Consider the following 13,228-nt stretch of genomic DNA (forward strand, 5'->3'; position numbering starts at 1 on the left):
TCTTATTTTGTGGTCACGCGTGGGTGTCTACCCTTTAAATGATAATATTCTCTAGGGTTCTGTCTTTGTTCCCTTTCTCTTGATCATGCTGAGAACTTTTCCCTGGCTTCCATATCAGGGGTCAGGTAGGTAACGTAAATGAGTGAAGAATTGGTGCACAATTAATAATGATGGGACTCTGGTGGATTAAAGACTCTATGTCCAAAGCTTCAGCAAATTGTTGCCATTTCAGAATATAGTATCCAGTGTTGACAGAGCTTCAGTTTTTCAGGAAAAATTAGAAGTCTAGAGTTTTTAATGTGAAATTTTCATTCTAACTTCTAAATATGAATTAGTTAAAATTTTCAAACACAGTGCACTACAGCAGAACGCCTTTTTGAGTTTTCATGTGTACTTACTCTAACTTGAATATGCTTCTAACTCCTAGATTTGTATCTCCAGACCTGATTTTTCTGCCAAGCTTTGGTTCATACCATTCTGTTCTAGACTATACAGGAGTTCAGTTTCCCCCCAGGTATCTTAAAGACCCTGATGATCAACCTGAACCTCAAACTTAAGTTAGGAAGTGGTTTCAGTTACAGAATCAGACAGCTGTGAGTTTGAATCTTGGTTCTACCACCTACTAGGTCACTGAGCAAGTTACTTTATTTCTTTAAACTTCTGGCTTGTTTGTTCATATGTAAAATGGGAGTGATATTTACCTCACTGGGCTGTTATGCTAGTGACCTACACATAGTAACCAAATACTGGGTACTCTCAGTTGCCACTCCTGCTTCAGTGATTGGTATCACCACCTTCACGCCCTCTTACTGGTTGCTTAAGAGTCATTCTTGACTCTTCCCCCCTTTTTTATTCTTCACGTCTAATTAGTTACCAGTCCTATGAACTTTGCCTTTGTAATGTCTCTTTACTGCTGTTACTTTAGTTTAATCCCTATTTTTGTGCACCAGTATTATTGTAGCAACCCTTTCTCAATCTCTATTTAAATACCTCCCCAGTCTATTCTCTGCCTTGGGCCAATGATTTGTCTTGCTTAAACACCAATCTGATCACACCAAGCTTCTGTTTATAGTCCTTGGGTTGCTTCCTATGGTCTCTAAAACTTTTAACTTTTTACATTCTTCTTTATCTCATACCTGCTTTTTTTTTTTTTGCCTTATTTCTTACTTAACCTATACAGATAGTACTTATAAGTTCTTAGAATTTACCCAGCTTTCTGTTGCATGTTTCGTCCTCAAACTACACTTTGCCTCTGTTCTCCAGCTCCTTTAGAAATTAGTTGTAAAGGCACCCATCTATTCCAGTAAGTTTTTTGACCCCCACCCTCTCTCACCCCAGTTCAAGGTTAGATATCCTTTTTTTTGCACTCAAAGCCCCCTGAGGATGTTTCTATCATAGTACTCTTCACAATCTTTTGTAATTGTCTCTGTTTTCCACTAAGCTTCTTGAAGGCAGAGACTACTTACCTTGAGTAGCTTTGTGTCTCTTAGGAATAATGTCTGGCAAACTGTGAGCTCTCAGATATTTGTGTAATGGATTCATTTGTTGAATGAATAAATTATGTTTTCTTTCTGGAGAAATTGTAGATACCTTAGGAAGCCTCAGTTATAGTTGTAAGTCATTTAAAAATGTTTCAATTCTTTTATTCCTTGCGTTTGAAGATTATATTTATTATGAATCAATATGTTCTTTAGAACAAAATAAATTGTACTGTTGGTATAAAACTATTGTTGCCTTCATGGGCTGTAGTTTCTCAAAAAGATTTTTTTTGACTACACCCCACCTAGGTTCATTTTTTCCCCTGCTTTCCTCTTGTTACAGTGTCAAGTTCTTAGGATTTTATTCCTTCCTACCCTCCCAAGAACCTTAATTTATGTAGGATTTCTCAGTTTCCACACTATTGAGGCTATGGGCCCGATAATTCTTAGTTTTGAGGAGCTGTCCTGTGCATTGTTAGATGTTTAGCAACATATCCCTGGTATCTATCTACTAGATGCCGGTAGCATTCCCTAGTTTTGACAACAAAAATGTCTGCAGACATTGTCAAATGTCTCCTGTGGAGCAAAATCACCCGTGGTTAAGAACCCCACTGTTTTATAGATATTCCCATCTCTTACCTTTATCCTCAAAGACCTTCTTTTTCTCTATTGGCCCCCATCTATAAAAAACAAAGCACCCTTTTTTCATTAACTCATTGTATCTGCTTAACTTTTGCTAATTTCTCTCTCCTTCTCTTTCCCATCCACTTTTTTTTTTTTAAAGATTTTTATTGGATAATTGGGGGGATGGGAACAGTGATGGGGAATTGGGGGAAGGGGAACAGACAAGTTGCTGTCGTTTTGTTCTTCAATCTAGTTGTGGAGGACGCTGCTTCACTGGCCCAAGTTGGCACCATCATTGCGCTCTTCCCTGGCAAGGCAGATCAGTTGCCGGCTTCTGGACGGCCGCTCACTGCGGCTGCTGGCCGCTCACGCTGGCTGCTGGCTACATATGGTAGCCCATGGCAACCCACTGCCACAGGGACTGCAGCCTACGCCGTCGCCAGCGACTCACGGAAGCCCAGCTCCAGGTTGAACTGTTGTTCAGCATCTTAGCTGTAGAGGGCAGTGTCACTGGCCCTCATATGTGGGATCGAACCGGGGCCCTCTGGCATCCCAAGCGAGTTCTTAACCATCGCGCCACTCGGCCGGCCCCCCATCCACTTTTTAAAAAATGAATTGTTTCTACTCTCTCTCATTACGCTTTTTCTTTCTGGCTTTTACCTCCATGAATCCACTGCGCTCCTTGTTCATTTAAGAGAATGTTCCCACTACCTAGTAGCCCACATGTCATGACCATCTCTTAACTCTGTGCCCCTCACTATTCCCCCCTCTACTTGTACACCCCATTCAGTCAGTAATAAAGTCCAGTTGATTCTATCTCCTGAATATCTCTAGAATCCACCTATATTCTTTATTCTCGCAGCTGTGTCCCACCAGTGTCATCAGCTTCTTTATTGGTCTTGGAATCTCAAAGCGAGTCCTGTTTCATTTTATTTTCTACATTGTAGGGTGGGTGACCTTTTTAAAAGTCTCTTCCCATTTCAGACCTTCTCAACCAGGTGATTTTCATGCAACTCTAATTGCTTTATTCTCCTATTTAAGAAGCATTTCATTGCTTTTAGGAATTCCTAAAACCCTTATTATTTTTATAAAACACTTCCTGATGTGATCTCTGTCTACTAGCAAAGTCATTTTTGATATATAAAAATGACTGGGGTGTTTTAGACAAGTGTCTTATGAAAAGTCAGTATTTATTCATTTAGTTACTGGTACTTTGTTGTTTACCATCACCAATGAAATGTATCATTGGGGGAGGGATCAGGGGGAAATGTGGCTGTTCTAACTTATTAATGTGTGTCTATGACAGATTTGACTGATAACTTATAAAATATTTATTTTCTTGCAGGCATTTATAACAGCAATGATGTAGCAGTATCATTTCCAAATGTAGTATCTGGCTCAGGATCTAGCACTCCTGTCTCCAGTTCTCATTTACCTCAGCAGTCTTCTGGGCATTTGCAACAAGTGGGAGCTCTGTCCCCATCAGCTGCATCATCTGCAACCCCTGCTGTTGCTACAACTCAGGTACATTATTACAGCGTCACAAAGTAACATGGAGATGGGTTTGTCATTTTTGAAAGTGAGTTTGATTGGAAGAGAGAGAAGTGAAATAGGGCTTCCTATAGGAATTTATAAAATATCTCTATTTGTATTAACATGTTAATGGAAATAATAGACACTTGTACATGATACTCATGAGAGAATACAAGGAAATATGTTGGCACCAACTGATACTTTACAGTTTCTGAGTCTAATTTTGTCCTAATGATATAAAACTAACTTGGGGGAGCTTTTATTCTTTCTTTTAAAAAGTTGGACTTGCAAAGTATGAACCAATTTTGGACTTATATGTTTTTAAAGTTCCTTTTAAAAACCACACAAATAATATATGAATATCTGCAGTCTAAGTTTTTAAAAACCCATGTAGGAAAATATAGGACACAGAGTGAATGCGTCCTATATTTAGTACTATATGACTTTAAGTACTATATGACTTCCCTTCTAGTGGGAGAGAAGGAATTTCATAAATATTGTAAATAATGGTGACTATGTTGGTGGTTTTGCATTTGTTTATCCCTTTCCTCCACTACAGATCAGTGACTTGGTGGGTGACCTAGTCTACAGGGATGCTTTAAAAGCAAGAGTCAAATCAGAAAAATCATAATCTTGAATTACATAAATAGGACTGTAAATGGGCAAAGCTGTACACACACACACACACACACACACACACACACCCCTATACAACTACTCTACCCCTCATTTCTTCAAAAGCGATTATTTAAAATTCCTAATATATACATAATATATAATTACATAAATTATATATTATATAAAATACATATATATATTTATTTGGAATTCTTTATAACTTTAATTTTATCCAAAGCTCTAGTAGTAAGTCTGTTAATATATAATTATAACTTAATTATAACTGATAAATGTCTAATTACAAATAATTAGTTAAGTAGTTACTTGTAAGTTGTTATATACTCTTGCTTTATGTATGTCTTCATAATTTCCACTGTATGGGCCTTTAAAATGTATATACTCTTTTCCAGTATTTTCTGTAAGCTATCAAAACACACAGCATTAAGTTATTTTTATGGAATGGTACAGTATAAGCAATCACCAGTATGATTAGGTCAAGTATTAGAATAAACAATAGACAGTATGGCACAGAAAATCAATGGCATGATTAGTGGTATCTTGGCAAAAGAAAGTTAACTATTTGGTGAACCTCTCAACCTGAATTAGGGAATTTGACTGGTTTGGGTTTTTCTTTAACTCATCACCAGCCTTAGTGAAGTAGCCATAATAATAGGGGTTTAGGGTTAAAGAGAGAATGGCTCTTAAAAATAGTTTTCTCTCTTAATTTTAATTAAGTGTAATCATATGCTGTTGTTAGCTTTATATCCTTGGACAGAGTCTCACATGAACATTTTCAATGGGCATTTTTCTTTCTTTATAAAAGTCTGTTTTAATGACTCTCTGGTTAATTCCAGGCTGAATTAAGCAAAAATCTCATTTCTTCTTATTCATTGTGTTTGTAGTTTTGGGGTTGGCATTAGGGAGGTCGATGGGGGAAGTGGTGGTGAGGAGAAATTTATAGCTAGAGGGAAAATTCCACTTAACATATGACTCAACAGAAGAACAAAGAAGTCATAGTTGCAAGTAATCCAGGATTCAGTCCAATTAACATCTTAACTGTTGATTCTTTTTCCATGTTTCAGTAAGATGGGTGTCCTGTAAATATGATCATCCAGTTAGACTCAAATGCTGCATGCTGAGACAGCTGCATCTATGTTTCTTTCCGGCAATGAATGCTTTCTGCCTTCAAGCTGGAGCTTATTTAGCCTGGCTTATCTGGTGCTGCTGTAGCAACCAACTATCAGTCTCCAGGCAACTGAGGCACGTTGACCCCTCAGTTGAACTGAGTGCAAAACTACTTCAGTTTAGCTGCCTGAGACAATGGTATTGGTATTGAATGTGCATAATTTAGTCAATTTTCTAGGCAATGGGCAAGGGAAAGGATACAAAAATGTTTAGAATAAATTGAATGTTTAGGTAGGACTTTTAAAATTTTGATGCACTTAGTAATTGAATCTTCTTTCCAAAATGACAGAAGTTTGTTGCTGGTTTTAACTTTCGTATAGGCCTTGTTTGTTTTCGTATCACACAAGTCATCGTGTTTAAATAATCACATCCTAGACTTTTATTTAGGGTCTCTTTATAGGTAGTTGATTTATAATTAAGAGAGCAGTGCTATAAGTGGGTAAATTTAAATGATCAATATTTAAAATGTAATTATGGAAGTCTTGTTAGTTTTTAAGAAAACCAAGACATCAGCAAGCAAATATTTTAAAAAATACATAAATCAGAGACTAGAAATATTAGATTTTAATAATGCTTTGCTTCCTCTCCTTCCCTCCAAAAAACTTAATGAAAGTAGTAATTTTTAGTGACTGGCTTGATGCCAGCAGGATAAAAATCCAGAAGCCATTCTTGATCTTTTTGGTCTTTGTCTTAAGTAAGATAGGCAGGCCTCTTGTTTGGCTTATTTGCTGTCTCAAGAATTGTTCTCTGCAAAGTGGTCAAGGAGGTAATATCAGGAAGCTAATAGAAATTTAAAACTGAGAATAGATTTGTGACTATAGGGGGGAAAAGGAGACGCTTGTAAAATTGGGGCATCTCTGATCCTTGATCCTTTCGGAGTTTATAAGTGTGATGATTGGGTGTTCACACTTGTGTGTGAGATGTGCCTCCCAGAACCTTGTTATGACATGAGACATCGGCACATTACCTGTCTGATGTTAAAAAAAAAAAAAAAAAATTGGGGATGTCTGATGTCTAGCGGCCTTAATTTGAAAAAAAACTTTAAAAATATATTTGATAACCCAGCTTTATTTTCTTCAGTGTTAAATCATTATGTTTTATTTACTTCTATTTAGAATAATTATTCTTTCACAGATAAAAGCAATATAGTTACAATTAGTTCCTTAATATTACTGGAAGATAGACTACTGTCCATGTGATTCTTAATGATATGCACTGCCCCTGTTATATCATGAGTATAGGTATAAATTAGTTTCTGTAGGTGTGCCATTAATTTTTCATTTTGCCTTTCAAATTCCCCCCTGCTTCCCAGTTCTACAATACATTCATTCTGTTCTGTCTTTGGGAGAATTCTAGTGCTTTTGTTTGAAAGATGATTCCTTTAATAGAAGAATTTAAGACTGAATGTAATTTTAAAAATTTGTATTCTAATATATTCTGCATTCTAGGTTTTGCTTTTGGATACAGTCTTCATGTAGATGATCATGGTTTGTTATTTACTCTGTAGTTTACTGTATAAAAATTATAGAGGTTTAAAAATAATTTAAAGGAACTTCTAAGGTTTATGTGATATTTAGTAAATGCAGATATTTAAGTATATTAAAGTTACAATTTAGTCACTAATGTTTTGCAGATTTCTGTGAGACTTTTACTTAAATCAGCTTTGAATATTTTGTTTTCCAACATCATAATTTAAGAGAGAGAGAGAGAGAGAGAGAGAGAGAGAGAGAGAGAGTGAGAGAGAGTGTGTGTGTGTGTTGCAGAGCTGTCTGAGATGTAGTCCTTAATTTCCTTTCAAATGAAGTCTGATACAACACTTTCATTCTGTTTGAGAAAATGGTTTAGTTTCCCAGGCAGATTGACCTGACTTCGGGGAATCTCTGACTTAATTTGGTCAGGATGAAAGTTTCATCTGTTTTAAATAATTTTATAATGACTTGTAATTTTAAAGATATTAATGTTCTGAGCAAAATAAGTTTTTATAAGTGCTTTGTAATGTCACTTGGATGATGGAAGGTTAAGTAACTGCGCAAGATCAACATGTCTTGTGGTGGAACTTAAGTTTGGAAGCAAGGCAGCCTGACTCCTGAGCCTGCTCTCTGTTATACTAATCGGTACCATAAAAATGAATTTCCCAATTGTGTGCCTCTATGTCAAGAGGTATCTCTTTGAAAAATGTTGTTAGGAATGTTATTGTGTCCATTTGTGTGACACACTGCAAAACAGAAATTTGAGCCAGAAATCCTGGGTTCCAGGAGCTTTGCTACTCACTAGTGTAACTGTGGGCAGGTCTTTTAAATTTGTAGTTGTCATTTTTAAAATATGTAAAACGAAAACTTTAAAATTTTAATATGTAAAATGTAAAATGAAAACTATACAGGTATGTTGTGAAGTTCAAATGAGAATAAATACTTTGTAGATCATAATGTACTTTGAAATTAATGGTTATTATGCTGATGTTACAATTATTATAGGATATCATTAATTTCAGCTGATACAGAAAAGCCTGATTACTGGTAAGAAAAATTGTACAGAAGCACTTCTTTTGCTAAAAATAGTGTTAAAATTTTCTTTTAAAAGTTACAATTTCATGTTAACACAGATAGATGAATTTTAGCCATTTTAGGTTCAACTGTTGACTGAGGTCTTTTCCAATTCTTAAATTATTTCAGTACTGTGGTACTGTGGACTTAATTTTCCCCCAAAAGATAGGTGATATATTGAATAGATATTAACCAGTTAGGAAACCTTAGAATTGGTTGGTTATTCTATGCAGTCGTCTTGTCCAATCATGAGTGTTCAGTGATGGTTTAACTACTATTTAATCCCTCCCACTACTTTATAGAAACTCAATTGTAGAGCATTTCAGCATTAGCCTAAACAATGGTTTTGAATACGTTAAGCTCCTAACAATTAGGGAGCAGTTAGGGGCATTGAGTAAATGGAATGATGCAATTGAACCTGACAGCTTGAACAGCCAGTCTACTCATGGGACCTGAAAGTTGTTCACACTTGGTTTCATCTCTCATCGCACGCTGAGTATTAAAGCTGTACTGGTGGTAGCTGACACAGAAGTGGAGTCTGTTATCAGAATATGTTTCATAGTGCAAAGTTTGAATTGAGTTAGAGAATATCTGAAAACTTACCAGTGTTCTCCAATTTTTCCTGGAAGCTTTTCTGATCAAACAAATTGAAAAAAAGTTTTTCATTAAAATATTTGAATCCTTACATTATATTTGTAGTATTGCTATGTTATTATATAATGTATAAATTAAGATATCATTGCATAATTAGACCTTCTAATTCATACCTTCTAATTTTTCTTAGTTAAATACGTTTTAATCTTTGAAGTATAGCCATGTTAATATCAGAATATAATTGGTAAATTATATTCTCTAATGAAGTTAATGGAAAAATGGAAACCATAATAGCTTATGAAAATAATTTTTTAAATAACAAGCTCAAACTTGAGTGCTTACATGTGCCCAGCATTCCTTTATAAGCCCTTTACATACAGAGGGGGCCAAAAAAAAAGTATACACATTTTAAGAAAGGAAAAAACTGTATTAAAATTGTAATACTCAATACTACGTATAATATCGATAACAAAAGATGAATACAAGTCATGTATTTACATTTTTTGGCACCCCCAATATCTTCACTCAGCTAATTCTCACATATTCTTATGAGGTAGATACTATTATTATCTCCATTTTTACAGATGGAAATTGAAGACAGAGAGGACTTTGCCCAAAGTGAGAAGCTTGGTTTATGACAGATACAGTGATAACAAGAAGGTTTTTCTTCTAAGAGTATATATGAAATAGGAATTTAAAAAAATAATATTCAGTTTGTGAGTCTTGACAATTTTGGAAGAATGTATTTTTAATCATGTCAGAATTGTAAAGCTTGAAGAAGAAGCTACTGTGTTTTAAAGCTTGTTTGAATCGTTTGATTTTAATGTTTATTGACAGGTTAATTGTGCATTTAAAAAATGCTTGCTATAACCTCTTCCTGTATGATTGAAGCATAAAGTTCCATATCCACTCTATTGTATTGCTATGATATTTTCTAAAGGTGAAATTTTTATAGGTACTATTCTTTCAAACTTAATTTTTTCTTTCTATATATATATTTTTTTACCTTTACCAACATTAGGGAGAAAAATAAAATCTACCAAAACAATACCCACTTTTAAATCTGTTATTCACATAATTGAGTAGACGTAGCCTGACTTTTTCCCTCCACAACTAACTGGAGGAATGGGCCTAGGAATTTGGTAGAGTTACTTTACAGTGAGAGCTCTTTTAAAACATCTCTGTGGTCATAAGCAGACATTTGACATACATGAGGTGAACTGTTAACAACAGGGACATTTCAAGCTGAAATATAATTTTAATTTTAATCTTGTTATTATAATATTTTAATGTGGTATGTCAGTCTGCTTAGGAAATACTAAATATCTTTGATTTGTTTTGAGTTTGAATGTTGCCTTGGTGAAGACTCATATTTTTCTAGATGTTTAACATAGTTATTCTAAATTTGCTAAGTGTATTCTTTGATTCAGGCACCTAAACATATTTTGTTTCAGAGTAACTTAGATTTACCTCAATAATTATTCAGTTTATTCTTGCTCTACTTGTATTTGGATCCATGTTGTAAAATAATTCTACTTTTCTTAATGAGGCTTTCACAAGAGTGTTAGAGTAAGTGTAATATAACATCCTGAGTGGAAGTGGTTCCTTTAAATTATTAATCTTGAGGAAGGGACAGAATTCTCTAAGATATCATGTATTGGAAGTTAAAGCAAAAGTTTATTACGGCAATATGAATTTATAGTTACATAATATATTTTTATCTTGTTTTAATCTAATACCGATTTTTACATTTTGAGTAGATGACTTCATTTCAGTGGACACTATAAAGCCAAGTACCTAGTTTGTTTTGTAATCATATTCTTTTTGTTTTAACTTATTTTGAAATAATTTTAGATGTATACAAAAGTTGCAAAAACAGTACAGAGTATAGTTCATGTATGTTGTGGATACCCTTCACTCAGCCTTCCCAGTGTTGACTCATATTCTTAATAATGCCTGTAGACCCAAGGATGATTCCATCCACAATAGCCATTCTCCTTACCTTGGCATGATAAAATTGAAATGTCATAAGATAGGTATTTCCCTCTAAAAAGAATTGCTCGTCTTTATACCAGATCTTCTGAAGCAGACTTACAGTACATTAGTAATTTGCTTTCAGTGTACTTTTTAAATCCATGTCCAAAGTATGCTTTGGAGAAGTGTGTGTATATTGCTTCTTTTATTCCTTGTTTCAGATTTCTTTTATATAAAAGCTTTCAGTGCCCTTTATGCTTTATAACCACTGTTTCTTTAGGTTCACATGGATGTCCTTCCATCCTCCTGAACCTTAGTGCTTTCACTTATTAATGACAACACGGGTTTTTGAGTCTACAGAATGCCAGGCATTACGTGTGTACTCTCCTCTGTAAGGCGTCTGTCTTTTCCCCACTCTCACCTATCCTCATTCATTGTCACTAAGTTGTGGGATCTTTTCACTAAAATGTTAGGGGTTTCTTGGTCCTAAGGTGCCAACAGTTATCAAAGCTTCCCAGCACCAACCATTCTAAACATCATTTCAGAGGTATTGACTAAACAGTGTCAAATATTTGTAGAGTCTTTGGTGACTTGTTACCCGCTTAAAATGATGTTAGTGACTTGAGTTTTAATGTAGAGTGGTTTAGATGTTTTAATATACCACAAACCCTACCTGGTAAAATTAATAACATTTTCAATCACTTTTGAAAGTTTCTTGTTTAGATAAATGCAGTATTAAAAAAAACAACAAAAAAACAGGTCAGCCGAGTGGCACGTTGGTTAAGAGCTGGCTTGGGACGCCAGAGGGCCCCGGTTCGGATCCCACATATGAGGACCAGTGACATTGCCCTCTACAGCTAAGATGCTGAACAACAGCTCAACCTGGAGCTGGGCTGCCCTGAGTCGCCGGCGACAGCGTAGGCTGCAGCCCTTGCTGCAGTGGGTTGCCATAAGCTACCGTGTGTGGCCGGCAGCCAGCATGAATGGCCAGCAGCTGCTGTGAGCGGCCGTCCAGAAGCCGGCGACTGATGTGCCTCGCCCGGGAAGAGCGCAGTGATAGTGCCTACTTGGGCCAGTGAAGCAACGTCCTCCACAACTAGACTGAAGAACAAAACGATAGCAACTTGTCTGTTCCCCTTCCCCCAATTCCCCTGCGCAGTTCCCATCCCCCAATTCCCCAATTAAAAAAAAAAAACCCCAGAAAACTACCAGATGATTTTTTACCCACTCAGAAATTTTGGGAATTGGTCATCCAGGATAATGAAGAATGTATTTCCATTTCAGTTTATCATTTTATTATTAATTCACTTTTACCTCCTATTTTTATAAAATACATACTTTCCTGCTTTGGAATTATGCTAAAGATGATTTATCCTCTCCCTGATGATAGTCATAGTGCAAATCATTTATTGTGCTGTTTTACTACTTTGCATTTTGATCTTTTAGTATAGTGAGCGTACTGTGTGGTAGGGAAACTAAGATAATCTGGAGACTACATCAAGAAATTTGAAGCTAACAAGGATAAATATAAAGCCCTTGGCAGAGGGAACCCTTCCTGTAAAAGGGGGTATTTCTGAGTGGGATCTTTTGATTCTCATCAAGAAACTAAGGCAGCTCATAAAACTGATTATTGGAACTAAAAAGGTAGTCCAACTGGTACATTAGTTCTGATTTAGCCAAAAGATGTTTTCATGAAAAAGGAGAATCAAAAGGCTGAGATGCAGATGCTAAGGCCTCTAGATGTCCATGTTCTTTGAGCACCACGCCTCTGGCATTCTGTAATCAACACTTGTACTCTGGCTCATATTTTTCTCTCCTCTCTTGCCATCAGCTGTTAACTTCTTGCTGCCAACAAACTGTCTCAAAATATTACTTTTTCTCCCTCTTTGTAATTAATTTTCCACTTCTAATCTGTTATATGCTTAGTTGATCTTTTTAGAATTATGTCTAGAGTAAGAGTAAATTGGCTCTGCAAAGGGCATTTTTAAGTATAAGGTACCCGCGATTTTAGCACATGGGACCGGTAACATCTGGTCATTCTGTTTGTCGGTACGCATTTTTTCTTGTTCTAAGTTATTTTGTGAGTAGCCAAGATTCCCAAGTATTTGACTTCTGGAGAGGTAAAAAAAAACTTACTATATTTTCATTTATGATTTGCATATTTTCTGTATATTATACTACTAAATACATGGCAAGTGTCTAGTATGATAATTTAAGGTTAAAATTATGACTTATCTTTTACTGAGGGCTAATTGATTGTTAAACAGGAGTTTATAGTACAAACTTACTGGATTTGTATACATATCTTTAATAAGAGGAAAAATGAAACCCAGAAATTGACCGATGAACTTAGACATTAAAGTATGAACTGTGTAATATACCCTTTGAAACAATGGAAAGCAAGGACAGAATTCTACATTACCGAGACTCTTCCTGTGAATTTAAAGTCCAATTTTCATGCTTAATAAGTTGGCTAGAAGCCAAATATAATGTCAGGGTCTGAGTCTTTCCAGAAACACAGTTTATTCTCTGTAATATTTTGCTTGTTATAACTACTTTGTCGTCTTGTTCTCTAGTGTGCAGTTAGACATGTCCAAATGTCCCACATCTTTTGTTCGGCTGTTACTCTGCTTCTTTATATTAGATGTGCTTTAATTCTTTGAAACTATTTTCCAGAAT

At 35.5% G+C, this 13,228-nt stretch overlaps 1 protein-coding gene across 2 annotated transcripts in view; it reads left to right on the forward strand.

Annotated features, from left to right (window-relative positions):
- The window catches only part of MLLT10 (MLLT10 histone lysine methyltransferase DOT1L cofactor), a 222,963-nt gene that overhangs the window by 192,046 nt on the left and 17,689 nt on the right, over positions 1 to 13,228 (forward strand). For both annotated transcript variants that reach the window (XM_019665143.1, XM_019665144.1), the window contains one exon: positions 3,448 to 3,626. In XM_019665143.1, coding sequence (XP_019520688.1) covers positions 3,448 to 3,626 — 179 coding nt within the window. The remainder of the gene's footprint in view (positions 1 to 3,447; positions 3,627 to 13,228) is intronic.

This window comes from Hipposideros armiger, unplaced genomic scaffold (assembly GCF_001890085.2).
Source record: "Hipposideros armiger isolate ML-2016 unplaced genomic scaffold, ASM189008v1 scaffold_434, whole genome shotgun sequence".
Classification (NCBI taxonomy): domain Eukaryota; kingdom Metazoa; phylum Chordata; class Mammalia; order Chiroptera; family Hipposideridae; genus Hipposideros; species Hipposideros armiger.